The sequence below is a fragment of the Musca vetustissima genome, unplaced genomic scaffold (assembly GCF_032173495.1).
Source record: "Musca vetustissima isolate MV318-11 ecotype Yass unplaced genomic scaffold, APGP_CSIRO_Mvet_v1 utg1514, whole genome shotgun sequence".
Taxonomy (NCBI): Eukaryota; Metazoa; Arthropoda; class Insecta; order Diptera; family Muscidae; genus Musca; species Musca vetustissima.
In genome coordinates, this window is record NW_026883157.1 from 272063 (window position 1) to 295882 (window position 23820).

General features: G+C 31.9%; 3 protein-coding genes across 3 annotated transcripts in view; 2 read left to right on the plus strand and 1 right to left on the minus strand.

The window, feature by feature from the left end:
• The window catches only part of LOC133329923 (neurogenic protein mastermind-like), a 187284-nt gene extending 180306 nt beyond the window's left edge, over positions 1–6978 (plus strand). The window contains exons 3-6 of the mRNA XM_061538382.1: positions 3951–4194; positions 4353–5129; positions 5795–6055; positions 6120–6978. Coding sequence (XP_061394366.1) covers positions 3951–4194; positions 4353–5129; positions 5795–6055; positions 6120–6835 — 1998 coding nt within the window. The 3' untranslated portion in view covers positions 6836–6978. The remainder of the gene's footprint in view (positions 1–3950; positions 4195–4352; positions 5130–5794; positions 6056–6119) is intronic.
• Positions 6979–18267: 11289 nt separating this feature from the next.
• Positions 18268–19620, plus strand: LOC133329924 (tRNA methyltransferase 10 homolog A). Its single transcript, XM_061538383.1, has 3 exons — positions 18268–18444; positions 18513–19089; positions 19295–19620. The coding sequence occupies exons 1-3, from the start codon at positions 18268–18270 to the stop codon at positions 19618–19620; spliced, it is 1080 nt and encodes a 359-aa protein (XP_061394367.1).
• Positions 19621–21100: 1480 nt separating this feature from the next.
• LOC133329925 (ribosomal RNA-processing protein 8) lies at positions 21101–22141 on the minus strand. The gene is made up of 2 exons (XM_061538384.1): positions 21929–22141; positions 21101–21877 (listed from the first exon to the last, which is right to left on the minus strand). The coding sequence occupies exons 1-2, from the start codon at positions 22139–22141 to the stop codon at positions 21101–21103; spliced, it is 990 nt and encodes a 329-aa protein (XP_061394368.1).
• Between the last annotated feature and the right edge of the window lie 1679 nt (positions 22142–23820).

Below are 23820 nucleotides of genomic sequence, written 5' to 3' on the forward strand. Positions count from 1 at the left end.
GTAAAATTGTTCATATCCAATTTAGGATAGTTACATTAAATCTGTGCATTGAAAATCGTTCTATGGTTTCGCAGAAACTTTTGAGGTTCAAAGGGTTAATGTGTACTAAATTTGGTAAAATTAAAATTTCGATTTGGGAGCACATATAGAGCTCGAATCATGATAATGTGGTATAAAATTTAGTACAGAGCTAAATTTTTGTTGCGGCCAAAATTGGTGGGTAGTGTTGAGATATGGAGACAGTTTTTAAAATAAGTACTATAAGAGAACAAAGGTACTAAATTGTACTAAAATTGTGGATTTGGTGTGTAGGTAGATTAGCTCTTCTGGCGTATGCAGTTTTCCGTGAAAAAAAATATATTTTGACATGTTTTAATAATTCCCACATTCGCTAACAAAAAATTTTTAGTATTATTAGAGGTGCAAACATCGAATAATTTTAGCGAAAATGTACCTGTAGATCTTAGTCTAGTTCTTCAGAATGTTAATGCCAAATTGCATACACAACTGCAATTGGACATTAACATAATCGGTCCCTCCAATTACACTGCTGCGCTTACTGGTTTTAAATTTTATAGAACTTCAATATTTTTATTAAAAATATTAAAACAACCCCTTTTTCTTTCAACAAAATCCCTACAATTTTCGAAGATTTCAATTTCGATTTAATCTAAATTTTGTTATTTCATATTAATAGCAATTCGCAACAACGTTTTAGAAATGGACAACACACACAAATTTTGTACGTGACTAAATCGACAGTAGTGACTCCAAAAAAGATAGCATGTTGTTCTATTGCATCGATATTAAAACCAAAACAATAACAAAAAATTCAACTATTTGGAATTATTTAACAATGTGTGCAATAAAAAATTTAACAATATTTAAATGAAACGTTTTTTAATAAAAGTTTCAAGGGTGTTCCGTGTAGCCAAAAAGGATTTAGTGACGATAACTACTTATCCTTAAAGTATGCATTAAAATACGTTACAATTTAAAATAATTGCCTACGAAAAAAATGGCAGATGATCGAAAATTTTTTTTATTCATTTTTTGACCTAATGTGAATCAATTCCTATCAAAATTATGAAAATATAGAACATCTGGAAATACATAACATCGTATAGATATAACATCTGACAAATCAAATTTATATAATTTTAATACTAGTCTAAACAGCTCGATTAACAAATCGATTCTTTTTAGTAGGCATACAATTACACCAATATTATTGCCAACTTTTAGGGTTTATATTTTAAATACAAAAATGTAAAGTGTTGAAAATCTGCTACACAGCTGAATAGAAGAAATTTTGCTAAGTTGCATAAAATATAAGCTGGTAAACAAAACAACAAAATATTAGTAATAATAATATTTCACAAGCACTGGCGGAAATTGTAACAAATGCTGTGTGGTGATAACATTTTGTAAAGTCCTTTAAATAAATTGGTATAATTATGGTGTTATGGCTGAAAGCAAAACATCCAACATATACTACTGAAGCTAATGCATTTAATTTTCATGAGCAAAAAAGTAAATCTAATGGAATAATAAATTGTCATCTAAATAGAAGGTTAGTTATAGTTGTTGGCTGGCATGGAGAACTACAAGCATTGCATAGTTTTCGGCGTTCACAGCAATTTATACAAAAATATAAGTATGAACTGCAGTGCACGCCGAAAACTATGCAATGGCAATTTAACGAAGCTTAAATGAAAACATACAAATTTATGAATTAAACTAAGATCAGATTAATAATTAATTGAATTGAAGATTTTGAATTTTCGTGTGTTGTAATTATTTCGTCCATTTTAGTTATTTTGTCCAATCAATATGAGTATGAAAATTCATATCAGGCATCCTCGGTGTAATAGACATCTTGGTAAAACATTTTCAATATTGGTTAATGAGTTCTGCACATTTTTAAATATTTCGAAGGGTCTAGCAACATTTTCCAACCTATGTGTCAGTAATTTGGTATTTCAATTTCCGGTCAGAACATTTTCATTAGTCTAAGACTCCAAACGATGTTCGATATTTTGATGCCCTTCTTCTGGTGAAACGTATAAAAAAAGTTCGGCTCAGCTTCTAAACTTAATGTTTAAGAGGTCAGAAATATATGTAGTAGCCAGCCAGCCAATGTATCAAATATTTACATTGACAAATATGTATTCAATATAAGTTTATTATTTGATATTGATGATTTTAAATTCTCCTGTCTACATTCTATTCCAAATGCAAACTTCAATTACCATAATTTATTAAAATAAAACTTTTAATAAATTTTCTATTTATATCTACAATTATTATCCAGCTCTCTATCTCTCCCTAGCTCCTTGTCTCTCTCTCAATTGTATTGAATAATTAAAATTGTTGTTTGCAAAAATAAATTAGCATAATTTTAGGATGTCATACAAAATGAATATTTTGCCAAATATATACATTCATTTACATTACAATTTAAAGTTATTTACAATCGCACAAACATATATATACATAAATATAACTTCTCGCATTCCTCTTGAACAAAAACATAAGGCGTTAGTACATATGTACAGTTATATTTTCCTATTACACACACTCAAACTTATATATAGAAATTATCATTTAAAACTGACTTTAATCCAAACAGACTGCACAAAATATCGAAGTGTATAATAAAGATTTCAAAAATTTCATTTGCTGCTAATCTAGACTTTGACAGACAGACAGACAAACTTATGTGTCGTCGTTATGCATAATTTAGACAAAACTATACTTTACATATTTACCAATTATTTAATAACACACATATTTACCCCGTAAGTAGTTCGTGATATTGTTGTTGTTGCTGTTATTGGTCTTAAGCAGTATTTGAAAGCAAATTATGGTTCGACTTAAAGTACTTTGTACAATTTGATAGCGTTAACAAGATTATTTTGTAGCATACTTTTATGAGCGAGTGAGAGTGTATGTGTAGGTGTGTGTGCGAGTGAGTGAGCGATTGTAATAACTATGTAAAACTGCGAATACAAATGTATATGTTAAGGCTTAACATGTAAAGCCATACAATTGTCTAGTATTAAGGAGGGCAAACCAAACAAAAAATTATATAGAGAAATAAAAAAATGAATATTGAAATTATTGTGTTTTTATTGTGATCTACAACAAATATTCTTTTATGGCCTCGTTGAATTTTTGCCCCCCTTTATAATACACCAATCGACAACAGTTTGATTGACAAAGAAGAAATGGGAAATATTCAGAAATTAGTTATCTTGTTAAATATTTATTGGAATTTAGTTTAAAAGGTTCGTTATTGGGGCAATTTATGACATAATTATCAAATATTTCTAATGAATATTTCTTGGCTAATATAATTCAACATATTTTTATAATCAAAATTAAAATTAAGTTCTATAAATACTATAATAATTTTATTTTTAATTTTAAGAAGATATGTTCAAAGTTCCTTAATATTTAATTATCATTATGACATTTAATAGCATTAAAAAATATTTGGGAAAATATTTGAAATCTACAACGTTTGAAAATATTTGGTGAAAAGTTATCAAAAAGAAATGTATTTAATTAAATTTTCGTTTTATTGAGAATTATAACGTTTTTAGATTATTTAGATATAATTAATTTCAAAACTAAGCTATTAACATTTTTATCTACCGCCTCAAACTATATTTAAATGATTATTCTTAATATCCCAAAAAATATGCTTTATTTTTTCTTTAAATATCATAGTAACAATACAAGCTCTTTAATTGGGCTTATTTTACACAGCTTGAAAATGTGGCTGAGAGGAAGACAGAGAGTAAACCAACAAATGTAATTTATAAAACACGCACACACTCGCGCGCACTCTTTTTAACCATTATCTTAATTAAGTCATTTTCAAACGAGAAATTTAACAATATTTTAATGTTCTTTGTGTTTGTGCGTTTGTTTGTATGTTTCAGGTCTCTGCTGGACAACATTTACATCTCAGCGGTGATATGAAAAGTAATGTGTCGGTGGCTACGCAACAGGGAGTGTTCTTCAATCAACAGCAGCAGCAGCAACAACAACAGCAACAAAATACTCAAAATACTCAGCAACAGCAAACGCCTGGCAGCAATGCCGGTGGTCCCAATGGCCAACAGCAACCTCAACAACAACAGCAGCAGCAACAACAACCAAATCAAAATATTAACAATAATAACGGTAAGTGCCATCAAATTAACACTCAGCACAGCTCAGCAAGCTCAGCTGAGAGTATCAAATTGGATTAGAGCGTGTTGAGAAATAACGGCACAATAATTCAATTAACTGCCAATGAGAAAGGCTGTCATTTATTTTCACGATGATTGTTTTTTTTTCAGGTGCTTCCGATGGTGGCTTTAGCATGTCACAAACACAGTCCATGAACTTCTCCCAACAACAATCACAAAATCCTGCAACAGCTGGCGGAGGACCCCAGCAGCAGCAACAACAACAAGTACCGCCAAATATGAGACAGCGACAAAATCAAAACCAAAATCCAGCAGCGTCAGGAGGTCCAGGCAATAGTGGACCAGGAGGTCCTAATGTGGCGACGGCAGGGCCAAATGGTGGTCCCAATGTTGGGCCAGGCCTTATGAATAATCCTCAAGTTCCAGGGGGTGGTCCGAATGTGGGTCCAGGACCTAATAGTGGCGGACCAATGAATTCGATGGGTGGCCCCGGAGGTAATGGTCCCAATGGGCCGGGTCCAAATGTGCCCGTAATGGGTGGTCCTAATGGTCCGATGGGCGGCATGGGCCCTGGTGGTATGGGCGGTGCCGGTGGACCGGGTCAAATGATGTCGGCAGGCGGTATGAATCCAAATGCTGGTCCCAATCCGGCCATGATGATGGGTCCAGGCGGTCCCAATGGTCCACCAATGAATATGAATCAAGCTAAATTCCTGCAACAACAACAAATGATGCGTGCTCAAGCTATGCAACAGCATGGTATGGGTGGTGCAAGACCACCGCCACCGGAATATAAGGCGACACAGGCGCAGCTAATGCAGGCACAGATGATGCAGCAGACGGTGGGAGGTGGTGGACGTTTCCCGAATGCGGCAGCGCAGGCGGCGGCAATGCGACGAATGACACAGCAACCAATACCGCCATCGGGTGAGTAGAATTTAATTTATTTATTGTAGCTAGAGTTGCTATTTGTATTTTGTATCCGCATTTCCGATTTCGACGTTTTATGCCCGGTGGAAGTGGTATTCAGAATTTAATGAAGCATCGTGCCCATCGGAGTAAAATAGTGAAGAACGCACCTAAAATGTAGTGGGACTGTCTGCATAGTGCGACGTGCCGAGCATAGAACGATACGACATACAGAGATGTTCAAAGACTTTAATGACCAAACATGTCACCAATTGAGCTGAACTGAAAATATTATATTGGATATGGCAGGATTTGAGCACCTGAAAACCTTCTATGTGCTTGAAACCGTATATTTTTCTCTCACATAAAAAAACATTGAGTGATCCCTTATCTCTATCAAAAACAGAAGGTGTCCTATTCCTTTAGCATTTCTGACGGGTTCAAATATTCCTGACAGATTTTAGCCATACGAACTTGTATTTTGTCCCTCACATTAAATATTGTTTGGTCAATTGCCTCCATTAAAAAAGGTGTCTTACTGGGGGCGTAATAGGTGCTTCGCTTTATTAATTTCTGGTCTCAAAATATAAATAGCATTCCTCATTATTTTACCCCTCCCGAATACCTTTCACATATATCATTGATATATCATTCCTAATAAACTTATGTGTATGTTTTTTTAGGTCCCATGATGCGTCCTCAACACTCTATGTATATGCAACATTCCGCTGGAGGACCACGTTCTGCCATGGGTCCTTATGGTGGTCCAATGGGACCTGGAGGTCCTCAACGGCCACCTAATGTACAAGTCTCGCCGGATGGTATGCCTGTGGGTTCACAACAAGAATGGCGACACATGATGATGCAACAACAACAAATGGGTTTCTCAGGTGGTCCCGGCCCCGGAGGACCAATGCGACAAGGAGCGGGAGGTTTCAATGGTGGTAAGTTTGAAAAAAGAATCTATTTTTTAATTGATTTTTAAATGAAAAATCTCTTCCTTTTTAGGATTCATGGGTAGTGCGGGCGGTGGCCCTATGCCCAATGGTCCCAACGGCGGTGCTGGCGGTATGGGCGGCCCCAATCCCGGCATGCAACTAACACCCGCTCAAATGCAACAGCAAATGATGCGTCAGCAGCAAATGCAAAATCAACAAATGATGGGCGGCGGTCCGAATGCCATGCAAATGCAACAAATGATGCAACAGCAATCCATGCAGCAGCAGGGCGGTCCCGGTGGTCCTGGCGGTGGCATGATGACCCAGATGCAAATGACCAGCATGCATATGTCACAAACGCAAATTAGCATGCAACAGCAACAACAGCAATTTGTCCAACAAACCACCACCGCCACACATCAACAGCAACAAATGCTACAAATGTCACAAGGCGGCGGCGGTGGACCGGGTGGTCCCAACGGTGCTGGTGGTGGTGGCGGCGGACCGGGTGGTCCCAACGGTCCCGGTATTGGACCGGGCGGTCCCAACGGTAACAATGTACTCTCTTCAACATCTGCCACAGTATCATCCGTCTCCAGTGTGGTGGCCACAGCGAACAGCGCCAATAGCATGAATCAAGGCATTAATTCGGTGGTTGGCAACTCGAATGATTTGTGTCTCGAATTTTTAGATAATTTACCCGTTGATGGTGGTAATTTCTCAACACAAGATTTAATCAATTCACTAGATAATGATAATTTTAATATACAAGACATTTTGCAATAGACATATTAAACCAACAACCTTATTATACATAAATACATTTAATCACATAGACACACACACCCGCATACATCTACATTAACATTTGAAAAAATGAAAAAAGGAAAAAGAAACAAATTTTGAAATTAAGAAAAAAATGCCACAAAATGAAATTAATCGAGTAAAGAAATTGTTGCTTTGTTGTTGATGTTGAGTTAGGACAAAAGGTAGGACAATGTAGCGAAAAAAAATATCTCAACAGGATCTTCATATTTCAATTGATATTGAAAATATTATAAATCAATCTGCTTATGCCTCAAATACATCTTGTATAAATTTCATGAAGCTTAAAATTTTACTTCTGTTTTTGTTAACTCAGTTTCATGTAATTTTGGATATATAAATTTGTGGTGTTTGTCACATAGATTTATAATATTGAAAATAGAAATTGAAATATGCTATCTTGTTGTAGTATAAGTCCCTTATAGGAAATTGTGTTGCACTATTGTTAGACTTCGGAAATTTCATTGAAAGAAAATTGATTTGATGACTAAGAGGGGGTTAAATGTGTATCCAATCTTTCGAATTCAAACTCAAATTTCTATCAATCAAGCATTCAATGTCTAGCAAAATATTGAGGAATTTATATATCCTGTTCACAAAATATTAACCTTTTTAATTTGACAAACATTTATCTGTATTGGATGTGTAAATATTTGTCACCTATACAAACGATAAATGTTTGATCATTTTAGAAATTTTCTGGTTATACAATCTTAAATATTCCCTGAGATTTTGAAAAAAACGTAACATCTGTGGACAGGTTTATAGGGTACTAAAATCACTTTGGCTCATTGCTACTTTTTGTATATACGCCTAACTCAGTAATGTTGAGTTGTTTATTTCAGTTTTATATATATAAATAATTTTTTATTTTCTTAAAAAAACATAATTATTAAAAAAATTATAAACTTTATTTTTGGGGTTTCTTTTTTTATATATATTATAAGAACTAATACTATTTAGTTTATTATTTTCTATAATATATAGTTATGCAAAAAAAGAAATATAAGTTAATTTTATTATATTTTCTCTTATACTTATATAAAACAAACAAAAAACACTTAAAATAAGATTTAAAACAAAAAAGAAACAAACAAATACAAAACAAAAATAAAAAGAGTAAAACGCAAACCGAAACACGGAAGAAAAAACCCCGTTTGTTGTTTTAAAAGTTAACTTAGAGTAGAAAGATTTTATACTTAAAAAAAGCAAAACAAAAAGCCGACACTCTGATTTTTCATTACAACAACATTCCATTGCCAATATTTTATAAATAATAAAAAAAGAAAAAACAAACAAAAACGTATATAATTTAAACAACAACATATTTGTAAAAATATTAACAAACATCATGACATACAATTGTGTTTTTTTTTTTAATTGACAGTATCCATTAATTGTATTATATACAAAACAATATATATTTTTTTTATTTTACATACTACATTCAATATAATTTACAATACCGTATGATTTTGTATTCAATCCATCCCTTTACATTAATATTTTGTAAAAAAACGTTGTACCAATATTTTCTTTTTGTTTAGTTAAACAAATTCTAAATTTAAGAAAACAAAAACTCCAATTAAACATAGTGCCACCGAATATTAGCAAATAGAAAATGAAAACATTCAATAAACAGGTTTCAAACATCAAAAAAATAAATAGAACGTTTACGTTTTGAAAAATTGAAAAAAAAAACAAATTTTACTCTTTCCCTTTAGAAAAATGATTTAAAAATAAACAAACAAATTTGGGTTAAAAGTATAAATAGTGACGTTTTTAAAAATTTGGGAATGTCATCGAGTTCTTATTATTTAGTTCAAATCAAAAGTGTTTTTTTTATTGAACATTAAATTTAATTAAGCTGTGGCTACTAGGCCTTGCGCTAAAACGTGGCTATCAAATATCAACAACCTATATTTCTGTGTAATACGACCTACAAATTGATTGAAATAGTTTCCTATCCCCATAATTATTTTTTATTTAAAAAACTTGTCTTATTGAGCAGATTCTGTTGCATTCATATTTTACCTTTTGAAATGTCTTTTTTACATGTGTTACCAATTGACATAAGCCAATCTACCGTAGATGTCATTTCATATATGATATTATATTTTTAAATTTTAAATCGAAAGTTGTATTAACACCTCAACAACAAATATTTCATTATTTATCTCTTAAAAATATTCCAACAAATTTATCAATCCCCGAAATATTATTGAAAAAATAAAACTTAAATTAGGGTTATTATTGAAAATATTGGAGAAGATTCTGGTTTATTAATAGGTTTCCTTATGGGTTGTACTCTTCATATGTTTTCCCATAGGCTTTTAACCACTCTGCATTATATGTCATTTATAATATATCTGTAACCTTTTCATACAAGTATTTTGGAATTAAAAAATCTATATTCTTAATAGGTAACGTTTGGGAATTAAGTTACTCTGCTCTAGATGGAATATAGTAAGCCTTTTCTTATATTTAAATTTCAGATAATATTTACATCGTATTAAAAGATATCGTCATTCAATTTAAACACAAGATATTTTACAGGTTCTGTAACAGCCCAAATATATACTGTTTAAGGATACATTTAAAATGTGGATATTTAAATGTTTCTATTATACAAATTCTTAATTAAATTTTGCAATCGATTAGAAGGAAGAATAATGTTTCCAAATTCGCTAGGGTGTTAGAAACACAAAAATTATTTTCTTTGTAAGTCAAAAGAAAAATTCTCAAGCAAATGGAACGTTTATTTGACCTTTGGTCGATATGTTAATCAAAAATTGTTCATTCTTCTTCTCTTTAAATGGTTGCATTCGTCTCTAGCCGATTAAAATTTTCGTCTTTATATGTCTGATATATGTTAAAAAGAATTCAAAAATGTTCTCATTACCAACGAATTCTTTAAAAATATTAAAACTGACAACATTACTAAAGAAAATTAGCATTGTTTCGATCAATTTCCAAAAAAAATATTTTTTCTGGTCATTTATCTTTTTTATTTATATAGGCCTGGCAACTTTTAAATAGAATTTAAATTTTTTTTCATTTGATGTCACAGTTCCTTTAAAATAACAACAAATCTATCAACATCATTCTTAGGAAACTAACAATATTTCGGTCAAATTCTGAAAAGTTATTATATTTTATCTACTTATTCTCGTAATATCATTTTTAAAAAATTATATTCTTTTGTTAATAAATCTTATTTATAAAATAATTGTATTTTAAAAATAAAAATTAAAAGAAGAAAAATCTCTCTGGGTAAAACCAACAAAACAATTTTCCATTTCTTCATCAGGGGATGAGGAATACTTAAATTTTGTTTAAATCAAATCAATTCATGACAACAAAGCGGAATTCGAATATTAAATTTGGATGTTATTTATATTTATTTATTGTTTTCGATTTCAATTTAATTTATTTAATTTTAATACATATTTTGATTTTTATTTAAATTTTATATATATTTCTTTGTTAAACATTTTTAAATTATTTATTCAATTTTTAAATGTGTAATTTCTATTTAATGTTGCATAAAAATTATTATTTAATAAATTATTTCAAGCAAATTGTGTTTCCTAATTGTATTATTTAAGAAAGTAATTTCTATGTTTGTATTTCATTATTTTTTTATTTTATATTTTTATATATAAATGTTTTTATTACCTTTTTGATAATGAAACCCAAAATTGCCTTAAATTTAAATTAAAGAACAAAAAATTGATTTTGAAATGGAAATAAATTAAAAAAAAAAAACAAAATCCGTTATACAATGTACTTAAAATCAAACATTTTATAAAAACAGATATAATATAACATACCTTATGATTTCGTATCAAAATTTCCATTTAACTTTATAATATAAAGTTTTTTTTATAGTTTCAGTATTGCCATTATTAACTGAACTCCAAAAAAAATTGTGAATAATTATTTACAGCACCCCTACGCTCTAAATTAACTTTTAAAACAGCAAACAACCAAACTTACTGTTTTTTTTATAATTTATACAATTATTATAAATAATTTTAGAAACAATACTATAAGACATTATAAAAAATAAAACAAAAACTTAATAAAAATATTTTGAAAACGAAAAAACCCAACAATGAAATTATTATTCAAAATAAAATGATTTTTATTTTTTTATTTAAATTTTGTAAATTTTTTTCTGTTTATTTAAAAAAATATAAATTTTATAAAAAGTAAGCTTACCATGATTATAATTTGTGAAATATATACATATACATAAACATGTGTATTTTTTCTAATTTTAAAATAAAAATTATAAAAACAAAAAAAAATACATTTACAAAAAGAAAACAAAACAAGGTGATATTTTTTATTTTTTAACACTACTTTTAAAATTTTTATTTGCAAGGCCAATGGAGAACAATTTGTTACGATACATTCTAGTTTTTTCTAATCTTTTTTTGAGGCAATAATTTTCAAGACTTTTTATAAACCATTTTAAATTTCTTGATTTTTTAATGCATGCAAAAATCCGATTTAGAATACGAACGAATTATTAATATCAATTACTTACTTGAAATTAAATTAAAATTGGTGAAAGGACCAACGAAATTCTTCGTTATAAGCGATATCAAATAAAGAACACTGTTATTCGGGACTTTTGGAAAGCTTTCAGCTGTGTTTGTGTTGAATTTTGGAAAACCAAACCGAATCAGGGAATGTACTGAATTCGATGTTTACTAATCGAATATTTCAGATAAATATGAACATTCTCTTTTAGGAAAATAATCGACTTACTGGAGTATATAGAACTTGCTAAACTCGTCCACCTGAGACTTAAATACCTATACCGCTACGAGCTCGCGAATTTGTAGGACTACCTTTAATGCTGAATATTGTTGATAAGAATATGAAGCTACCTAACTCGATGTTTCTAATCAAATATTTCAGATATATTTGAGACATATATCGCAACGGGCTCTCTAATTCGGAGGATTACGTTAATAGCTAAATACGAGGGCAGTTCGGAAAGTTCTTAGCCTAGCACAAAATGCGCGGTATAAACAGAAAAAGGTTAAGTATTTAGGAAATTTCCTTCACAGTTAAACAGGCGTTCAACTCCTTCATATAGAAAAAAAGACTCATCCGCAATTTTTTTTTTTACAATGAAAGCACGCGTTTCTATTTTTTCCATTGTCTTTTTTGGACATCTGTTTCTATATGAAGGAGTTGCCAGATCGAAACAAACGGTCCTTTCGAAACAAAATTTAACATGTATTCATAACAGAGATGGAAGTTTCCAAAACACTTAACTTTTTTTTGTTTATACCGCACTTTTTGTGCTAGGCTAAGAACTTTCCGAACTGCCCTCGTATTGATGTTTAGAATGAAATGAATTATGAATGATGTAATTTAAATGAATCAGAATTGACTATTTTTATTATGTCTGTCGTTGCCTAACTATCTTTTTATTATTCATATATTCAGTTCAGCATTAATATTACTTAATACAGGGAGGATTTTATAGAGGTTAGGAAATAAACCATTCGAGTTGTATTCTGTTTATCTAACTCAAAATTTGATATAAGGAACAAAATATTTCAAACCATAACCTATTTTTCGAAAGCAAATAATGTTCACTAAAATTAATATTTTTATCCCGTTGCATGTTCAGATTTATAATAATCTGAAAATTTCCATTTTCTGGACCTCCACGGCTAATATCAGCTTATTGTATAAAGCGGAATTTTAAAATATTTTCTATATAATCGAAATCTCCTAGTCTTCGGTTCATTCTATTAGATAGACCGAATGTTTGTTGGAACCTTCAGTGAAAATCAAGCCATTCATATTCTCAGAAATAGAATCAAAGGGAAGTTCTGTGGAATCCCGATAATTATTAATGCCAAGGGACCAACCTGTTTTTACGAGTTTTCGGGGATTTTGAAATAATGGAACTATGTAAGAACTTAACAGGATTCAAGGAACCGATATTTCATTAACAATTCTTGAAGCTTCATTTTTTGAGTATAAATTATTGGGATTCTGCTGTAACTCAAAAAGAATATACATTATTTTTTTAATTTCTATAAAGGCTTGATGTTATTCCCGTAAATAAGATCCTCCACCGCATTTTTATCCAATTGAAGTCCATATTAATTTTTTAATAAAATATATTTATTAATACCACATTGAAAAAAATAAACTCAAAACCAGTTCATATTAAAAAAGAACAATTAAAAATACATGATTAATATAGACCGAGGATCAATAATTCCAATTAGTAATAAAATAACAAATTTGATAGAAAATAAAAAAATAAAATAACAAAGAAAAAACATTAATCTACAACAACTATAACCACATCATATTAAAGGAAATTCTACATTAAAATAAAGAGGAATATAACAACAAATTGTAGTTTTGTAGTAAATTTTTAATTACTTTAGTAGTTTGTTAACATGAAATAAATAAAATACAAAAAAATTAAATAAAACCAAAATCTAAACAGATTATTTACAATTACATGAGCATATTCTAAATACATACAAGAACATTTTCCAAACAACATATATATTATAATATATATTTAGATTATAATGAAGGAAATAAATTATATAAATTAAAAAAAATGGGAAAATTAAAAAAAAAATAAATTATTTAAAGGTGTTGCTTGATATATTTTCATAATTTAGGAATTTCAATTTGTATAATTTTGGCATCTATATTTGAATAGGTTTTACAGCTTTTAATTGTTGAGATTCAAAAGGCCTTATCAGACGGAGTTCCGTTTTTATATGAATTCGTTACATGGGCACTTTTAGCTTCCATAAACTAAATCGGGCGGAAATATATTTCGTTTCTTAAATTAATTCCGGCAATTTACTTCACTTCTCGTTAACCATAAAATAATCAGGAATTATATCAAAGCTTCCTATTTAATAATTTTTTTTTATCAAGCAATCCCTGTCTTTGGAACAAGCAATGATAACACTGTACGAATGCATACATATATACACCCATATGTATAAATGCAATTTGTGCTAGTGAAACACAATATCTAAAATGACAACAAAAAACACTTTATCATAAAAAATAAAAAAAAAAATGAAAATAAAAAGTAAACAAACAAAATCTCAAAATACATGCAACATGATATTTACATTATAATGAAATTAATTGTTAATACGTTAATTATTATACAAGAACACATAACACCACATAACTACTTCTTATATGCTTAACATAATTATTATGATTAACTATTATTATTATTACTATACATTACAATTTATACAACAAACATTTACTTTGACATACTACATACATACTTACATATGAGAAAATTGTCCCACATAAAAAATACATACATACTTACATACATATTGAATATGAAAACAAATTAGCAAATAAGTTATTTTCTTGGGGAAAAAATAAGAAGAAAAAAATTGTAACCGAATTCTAAAATTCAAAATGTTATACATTCATTTTGTTATGTGAATATTTTTTTTTGGTATATTTTTCTATTATTATTTATTATATTAAAATACGATTATAATTTATAAGAGGATTTTTTCTATTATTTACAAAAAGAAAATTATTGTAAATCATATACAACTATTATTGCATAATTATTATTATTGAAAAAGAATATAAAGAACATAGTCATAAAAGTAAACGAAGGAAAACAAAGAACAACAACAACAACAATATAGTAAAATATTACTTTTGTAAATAAAAAAATATGTAATAGGGTGTTTTATTTATTCAACTTGACAATAAAAAGGCAAGGTAATATCAATCCAATTAAGTAAGTTTCATATCCACAGAAATGCCCATGTTCTGTGCCGAAACGAGAATCGATCACTCTTAAGAGAAGACCAGTAGGTCTATTCTGTAACTTTTAACAACATTCGATATTGTTTAAATTTCTTTTGTTATTGTAAAAACAATAAAACAAACAAATTAAATTGTTGTAAAGTAGACAATATTGAATGTTGTTAAAAAGTTACAGAATACAGGGGCAGGAATCTATGTTAGGGCAGCCGCTCAACTCGAAGAGGTATTGTCCATTGTGATCATCCTAAAAGCCGTATTAGAGTAGGGGCTCTAAAACGAAAATATAATGGTCATAGAAAAATGGGATAATAGGTTATATATGTTTATTCAAACATATCAATTTCCTAGAAAAGTTGTAAGTGATTTTGGGATCTAATTTGGAGAAAAAGGTCTGCGTTTCTATCTCCAATCTCCCAATATACCGAATTATGGTGCATCGACAATGTAGATGTTCCATAGTTTCCATTTCCTCACATAGATATGGTGGTTTATGGTAATTAATCTCCCACTTTGATAAAGGAGATATGGTTGTCCTTATCTCTATCCTACTCATAAACTCCTGTTATTGTTAAATCGATAAGTCGATTGCAATCCACATCGTTAAAGTTACATCGAACGAGCTCATCAGCTACTTCATTTCCCTTAAGGGGACCCCCTCCCCCCATTCTCGGAGTCAAACATTTTTATAATATAATTCGAATCTACACTAATTCAAGAATGTCCCTACAAAATTTCAAGAGAAAATCTCAAGAACTCTTGAAGATATAGACGATTTATTGTGTCAGCATCAAGTAACGGCTAAAGGGCTTCTCAAACTTTAAACGCGTTTTTCTCATTTGTGAATGGCGGGCACGATAACTCAAAAACTAATGACCCAATCGATTCAAAATTTTTACACACTTTTCTGTGAGTGTATAGCTATCGTATGAACTAGGATAAAGCCAATCGGTGAAGATCTTCCTTCAAATCTTCTTTCAAAGGTCCGCCATTTTATTAATTTTAGAGCGAAGTCAATAATCCTTGTTCATGCGAGAGACAGACATGTGCTCTTTCTAACACCGTTGGAATTTTCGGATTCCGATGTTCATGCCCGTCATCAAAAATAAGGACTTTTCATTAATTACAAAAAACAACAACAAAACAATAACAACAATTTTTTATAAATTATTTTTCTTCTCTTTTAAATCTTCCAATATATATGTGCAAAGTTACAAACTTTAACAAGCATTGGTATTGATTTACCAGCCCATTGAAAATCTTGAAAAATTAAAATCGAGAATGGGGGGGGGGGTTCCCTTAACACTAGAAAGACTGAAGTTTTTTATATACCTATATTGCCCCAAATCGGTCAAAATGACCCCTTTGTGTAATGAATTACTTCAAATTAGATTTTATTAATTCTTATATTATTTATAGTAATGTATATTGTTATTAGTAGTTATTAAAAAATAAAAAAAAGTCAAGTGAAAAAAATTATGCATTATTTTTACATTTGAGCAAATGTAAGTGGAAATCTTGTTATGTTCCGCAAACATGCTTTTGACATGTGTCACATATACTACATATTATGCGATTGTTACTTTAGAACTATAGTTTTGTTATAAACTAGTTTTGTTTTAAACTATAACTCTAAATTTCAAAATAATAGCATTATTAATTCTGAATTTATTAAAACAAACCTTCTCCTGTAAAATTTAAAATTTTAGGGTTACGTTTTTTTGGCGAATATGGCTCGATATTTTGGTTCATTCAATTTCATGTTAATGATCCTACAAAAATGCGATGTCTGTTAGGATGCATCTGTTTAATATACAAATAGTGGTGAAGGGTATTATAAAGTCGGCCCGTCCGGTTTTACTACTTTCCTCACTGGTTTAGTTTTGTATCTAAATACCTTCCTCAACGCTAAATAATAAATCGGTAGGTGCATTTATATAAGGGCTAGGCCTAAATGCGGGCCGATATAGTCATTCTAGAACCTGACCGTCTAGTTTTTATCTCGATATCCTCCAAAAAAGATTAATTACAACAGATAGATAAATTGTATAAACGGACAATTTCGGGTACATGATATCCCCCATACTATTGTGGAATACGGGTATATAGAGGCAACCCTAAAACACGGAATAAATCAGTTAACAATTTTAATATAAAAAAGGGACTATCCATAAAATGGGGCGAATATTAAAAATTTTTGGTAATCAGTGAATTCGGCTGAAAACCGCGCTCAATACCCCAAAATACCGAAAATTGGAAGGTACCCATATATGGGGGCTACACGAAAAATTGATTGAATTTATAATTTTTAGTAGAGAGAGATTTGCTACGCAATAAGAACTCAAAATACCAAATTTCAGCGAATTCGGTCGAAAAACGGGCTCATTAACCCCAAAATACCGCAAATTGCCCTTATATGAGGGCTACCCGAAAAATGGACCTATATTTATAATTTGTTGTGGAGAGATTTGATACCCAATAGGAACTCAAAGTACTAAATTACAGCCAATTCGGTGAAAAATCCTTTGAAACCGCCCAAAAACTGAAAATTGGGAGGTACCGTTATATGGGGGCTACCAGAAAAAGTGGACCTATATTTATAATTTTTAGTGGAGAAATTTGGTATCCAAAAAGAAACCATCTTACCAAATTGCAAACCGCGCTCAAGAACCCCATAATACTGAAAATTGGGGGATACCCTTAAATGGGAGTTATGCCTAAACTTGAACCGATATAGTCCATCTTCGAATTTGACCTGCCTGCAGACAAAAGAGGCTTTATGAAAATTTTGGCGTTCTATCTCAATTCGTCTTGACGCTAGAGTGATTACAACAGATAGACGGATATGGCTATATCGTCAGAGAATTTTACGCTGATCAAGAATATATATATATACTTTATAGGGTCGGAAATGATTATTTCGATGAGTTACAAACGGGAAAACAAAATTAATATACCCTCCATACTATAGTGGAGGGTATAAAAAAACAGACCATTACCCTTACAATATTGTGGAATGAGCCTTTCATTTCGCTAGAGATCCTGACCGTTTCATTTATGTTTGAACGAATATTTTTAATCACATGTTACCCTGTGTTTCTGTTAAAAACGACGTCACCTTTATAACACAAATTGGATATGATGTTCATTCCACATGGTCCGTCGTAAAAAAACATTGTTTATATATTCCTAAGATTGTTTTATTTAACTGTGGGTTGGACTATAAAGATCACTCTCTACATTCCGCCTCTTTTTAATGATCCCTTCTTTAGTTCTTGTGACTTTAATATAATATCATGGGATGTGATCCGCATTTGTAAAGCGGAATTTCAATATCAGCTGTTTTTCATATTTTCCCTCTTCAAATTCGTAAACATATAGCTTAAACGCCTTGTTTGTTGTCCTCTTAATTCGTAAACATTCTGATTTTTCTCTGATTTCCCCTCTTACATCCTTCGTAATTATAAAGAAGTTCAGTCGTCGATATTGTATGAGCTAGTTCGGTCACTTCTTTCAGTGAATCTTCCATTTGAATAAGTACCTCTGAGAACTGCACGTGTGATCTAGGAATAACAATGGAAACCCCGGAAGGAGAACCACCTGTGGAGAAGAAGTTAAAGGAAGATGTATCGGTCGAAGTAATTCCAAGCGCCCCAGGTTTTACTCCTCCAACTCCGAATAGTAAAAATCAATTGAAGAAACAAAAGAAGCTGGAGCAACAATTACTGCTACGCAAGGAAAGACGTCGACAAGTAAGTACGATGGAGATTAAACCTAAAATACCTACCGAATTGATTAATAATTTATTATTCCTTCATAGGAAAAAGAACGCCGAAAACAAAAACGTAGAGAAGCTGCCGAGAAGGGTTTGCCCATACGAAATGGACCATCGAGAAAAGATCTGAAGCGGCGTCTGCAGAAAATTGGCGAACAAGAAAATCCCCTACGTATAGCCATCGACTTGGATTGTGACGATATGATGAATGAACGAGACATGGCCAAGTGTGTCAAACAATGCCTGCGAATCTATACAATTAATCGTCGATCTGAATGTCCTGTGCAATTACATTTTACCGGTATTAAAACTGATGGTAATATCCATAGAGTATTGAAGAAAAATGATGGTTGGGAAAATTGGCATTTAAAATATCATTTCGATGAGACACATTTAGAGGCGTTCGATAATAAGGAATTAATTTATTTAACCAGTGAATCGGATACGGTACTAGAGAGTTTGGATGCAAAAAATGTTTATGTCATTGGTGGTTTGGTGGATCACAATCATCATAAAAATTATTGTCATGATCGTGCAACAAAGGCTGGATTGAGAACGGCAAGACTTCCACTGGGGGAATATGTTGATATGAAAACCCGAGCGGTTTTAACAACTTTTCATGGTAAGCGGAAGATAAATAATGGATATAGAGGACAAAATTTAAAGAGTGAAAAACCGCTTAAAAGCGGTTACAAAGCCAATTCCTGATCGAAATAAACAAACATCTGGATACTTCGAACAGGGCTTGCAAAAATGAGTTCACTATATATCCTGACACAACTGTATTTTATATTGAATGTACTAACTAAAACACTTTGTCCTTCCAGTTTTTGAAATATTGATACGTGTGGCAGAGGGAAAAAGTTGGTCGGAAGCTATTTTACAAACAATACCACCCAGAAAAGGTGCCAAACCTAAGCAAATTGGTGGAAATGAATCAGATAACAAAGACGATAAAGTTGATAGCGTTGATGACAGTCAGGATACAATATGTGGTAACGAAGACAGTAAGCAATCTAATAAAGTTGAGTCGGAAAACGGCGATGCAGACATTGAGAAAAAAGTGGATAATTCAGTGGAAAACAGTGAAAAAGGCGATGACATTGCAAAAGAGACACCTGTACTAACAAATGTTGACGAATCCGAAAGATAATAAATGTGCAACTTACCCCAAGAGGGTAATTGAGTAAAACCTCTCTTATTTTATTAACCGGTTGTAATTGCAGTATAAAAAAACATATTGAGAAGTACTGCAATTTCAGGGATATTCAGAATTATATTTGATAGTCTGTAGAGTAGATGTTTGGTTTCGGTTTGCAACCAATTATGGAAATGACGCTTTAGAAATGTGTCAGAATTAGACCGAACCTAAAAAGAATATTTAATAAAAATTGTATCCATTGTTTTCATCCTGGATATATGTATGTTAAGTAGGTGAGAGGGGAAAGGAGATAATCCTTACTTTTTTCAATGACGTGCTCCTACAGTAACATATTAGTAGGTAAGGAGAAGTTATGCTTCGGATACATTTTTGGTCGAAATAGAATTTTGGAAAGATGTAACACATCGTCCCTAAATAGATGATCGTTGTCAGCTCCAAATTGAAACGATGCTGATAATGTTCAAATTTGGAGGTGATTCTGCATGTATATCTGTTGAAATCACGATAGATCCCGCAGTATTTAAGATAGAATAATAGGTCGTACAAAGTTTGACCCAAATCGGATAGTCCGTTCGCATGATATTCTAAAATTAATCAATGTCATAATTTTCACCATTTTGCGGGGAGGAGCCAGAAGGAGTGGACCAATATTTCCCATATTCGAACTTGAACTATGTTTGGAAGTAATATTACAGACGAACGGACATGCGTAAATCGACTCCAAATTGTCTGAAACGAATTTGGTCCAAAGAAACATGGGATCTAAAACGAATATTTCGATGAGCACATTTTTTCATATCAAGTTATAAGGCTGAGGGTATGAAAATTACGAATATTAGTTTTATTTCGGTATTCTGGGAGTCTTCTGTTATTCTTTGAGTTTCCATTGCCAAAATTATCGACATCGGTCTACTTTTTTGGATAGCCCAAATAACTGTACCCCCATTATTCCGTGAAGTCTGGCACGATTTCTGGTATTTTATATGCCCAACTCAATGCCCTATCGAACGATCCAACAGCTGCATAGTTAGAATTTTATATTTTATGAACTGTTATATTCATGACTTCAGGTCACACTGAAGTACAGGGTAAAAAATCACTTGGTTTGTATATTGATGTGTTATATATAATTGAGTATGTAATAACGTGTGTTATTTTTTATGTAAAGGTTAAGATTTAGCTTCCATATATGATCACGTCTTTTTAAATTTAATTGATGCACCAAACTCCACCACATTTTTACGACTGACATGAAATTTTGCGCAGCGTATCCAATTGAGTATAGAATAGAGTGTCTAGTTTTTTGATCGAGATTTTCAAAAGAGACTCATTTTTGTTTTCGGAAGAATATGTTTATTTGCTAAACTAAATTTATAATAATTAAAATGTAATCCAAGTCCACAGCATACAGGCTTATCTAAAAATAAATGAAATGTTAATATAAATGCAAACATTTATTTATTGAGATTTCTTACCGTTTCCTGTACAAACATGGTTTCAATTGCAACGCTGGAACATTGGCGACCTTGCCAACATTACGAACTTTTTTAAATTGGAAAAAGTAGAAAACTTTTTGCCCAACATCTTGGTTAATCAATTGGAAACCGAATGAGTCTAATTTTCGTACAAAATCCTTAACATTATCGAAACGTGATTGAATCTCAGCGACAAACATCAAACCATCCATTTTTAAAACACGATTTGCTTCCAGCAGATAATCCTTCAAATTTGTACCCATCAACGATAAACAATAGACTGCAACATCCAATGCATGGGTATTCAATGGTGTATTTGCCATATCACAGGAAATTATATCATCACGACAGCTAACCAAATCCATGGAGTATACCTTATGAGGTACAGATTTCGCCAACATTCCCTCACCGCAACCAAAGTCACCGATTTCCAAAGATTTGGGTAATTTCTTAACCATTTTAATAATACGATTCAAAGGATTCAATGGCCATTTCTCAACTTGATGACGATAGCCATCATGGTAAGCTTTAAAGGCTTCAGGATCTGATTTGAAAAGTTGTTCTGCTTTTTTACTGTTCATGGTGTAGAGTTGTTCGTTAAGGAAACGAAATCGACCTCCCATCAGTTGTTCTTTCAATTTGGCCTCAAAAGCCGTTAAGCCACCCGTGGCTCCAGCAGATGTGGATTGTTTTTCCTCGGCATCCTCTATCAAAGATTCTTTAGCTGCCTCCACTAGAGCTGGTGTTGCTTTCAATTGTTTTTGTTGTAGTTTCTGCTTTTTGTTTTTCTTCTTTTCCACCTTTCCTTCCTTGACTTTTCTCACAGCAGTCATAGTTTCATCATCATCTGATTCCATTGGCATTGGTGGTGCAAGTGGACCTTTTCCCTGGATTTCATTTTTGGTCTTTGGCTTATTTTTCTTCTTCTTGTTTTTCTTTACTTTGCCACTGGAACCACTTGTGTCATTTTGTGCAGTTGGCTTGAATTTTACAGCATCGGCATTCTTTCCAAAGGAACTTGGAACAAAGAATTTCATTTTAAATGGACTGTATCTATTTGTATCCCTATAAATTTACGAGAAATTTCCTCCTTGGACACGACTTTGTGTTTCTATCGAAGAAACAAATAAACAAACACACGTGCAGCGCAGGCCTTTGTTTACGAAGATGGTATAACGACTAATAACGACAATGTCAATTGTTGTTACGAACGATAGAAGGGAGAAGTAAGAAACAGCTGATTAATTGGGCTATGGTAAATCGATAAATTCTAAACATCGAAATAGTAATGACACAAACCGATAATTAATGTTTGTTTAGAAGAAATCCGACAATTTTAAATTTTAAAATGTTTTAAAAAATTAATTAACTGAGCACAAATTAAATATAATTTAGGCTAAAATCAAAAGTTAATTAAAGAAATTTGAAATTGTTTTCGAAAATAGATCCAGTGATGGTAGATTGGGAATCATGTATTTATTCTAGACATAAACTCAAAACTTATTTTTCCAATATTTAATACAAGATGGCGCTCTTTTGAACAATATGCTGAATTAGAAATGGTAAATATGTAGTTTGTAACACATCGAAATAATTATTTTATTCTTCTTTAGTATGACTCTATAATCGGTTACTACCGATTTTCCATATTTTGAAGGTTTTAGCTAAATCGTCGAACTTTATTATGGGTAGGAATGCTTAAAGAAAGTCCGATCTAATTGACCGAACCGTCTATGTCTCTTACTACGAAACATGGAATGGCTGCATAGTAGATGTTCCATCGTTTCTCCTAATCGGCAGTAACCAACCATTATTGATTATATATGTAAGGGGATAAACGTCTACTGATGTTGGGAGATTCTTCCATTTGAGGGATATGAAAAGCCACCCTTTGGACGGCTAAATTCCATTGATAATTCCATTAGTAGAAACAAAGTCATCAAGTGTTGGTCAACAAAACGAAGACCTTGTTAACCTCTTATATGTTAATTGGCCGGTCAGTGGTGATTTTCGAATGCGGCGCCAGTGTGATTTTCGAATATAGGTGATAACTAGTAGTAGAAGAACATATTGACATGACAACATGTCGCAGTGAGAACTGCAAGAAAGAGTCTCCTCATGATACCAATGGATGGTCTCCGTAAGGAGATGAAAACAATACCCATCCATCGACTTAGTATCTGCAGGGTGTGTAGTATCTGCTTGGGTGTTATTCCGCCGATCGGGGATGTAATCTTAAAAAAACAGTGTTGCAGTGCTACTCAAGCTGCGATCGGTAGCTTAGCTGAATGCTATCGGACGAGTCCACAGGTTGAGGATAGTGGAAAGTTCAATACTGGAAATGATCGAATGCCACAGATCTTCTGTATCGACGAAGCGTTACAAACTTGTGGATTTCTAGTTTCCTCCACTAAAGTATGACTCCTGACCATAAGTGTATGTGGTTTGCAGTCAGAGTTCCGATTATATTCGATCGGAGCCTCATCGATACCTGGGCGTCTCGATGACTTGTTAGGTTTATTTACCAATTCCATGACATGGTAAGGAGGCTATGCCATGGTTGACCTCCACAAATCAATGCCTATGGAACCCAAAGCTTTGTAAACCCCAAGAAACCAAACCTCGGTTTCGGGCACTGACTCTTCCCACAAATCAATGAGCGTATGTTCACGTAAGTCGCATCGGTCGGGAGGGGACGACTTTGCGCAGATCTTCG

Coding starts and splice junctions, on each gene's coding strand:
- LOC133329924 (XM_061538383.1), top strand. CDS start 18,268: ATGGAAACCCCGGAAGGAGAACCACCTGTGGAGAAGAAGTTAAAGGAA. Junction 18,445..18,512: donor GCAAGGAAAGACGTCGACAA/GTAAGTACGATG, acceptor ATTCCTTCATAG/GAAAAAGAACGCCGAAAACA. Junction 19,090..19,294: donor GGTTTTAACAACTTTTCATG/GTAAGCGGAAGA, acceptor TTGTCCTTCCAG/TTTTTGAAATATTGATACGT.
- LOC133329925 (XM_061538384.1), bottom strand. CDS start 22,141: ATGAAATTCTTTGTTCCAAGTTCCTTTGGAAAGAATGCCGATGCTGTA. Junction 21,878..21,928: donor ATGATGAAACTATGACTGCT/GTGAGAAAAGTC, acceptor AACAAAAAGCAG/AAACTACAACAAAAACAATT.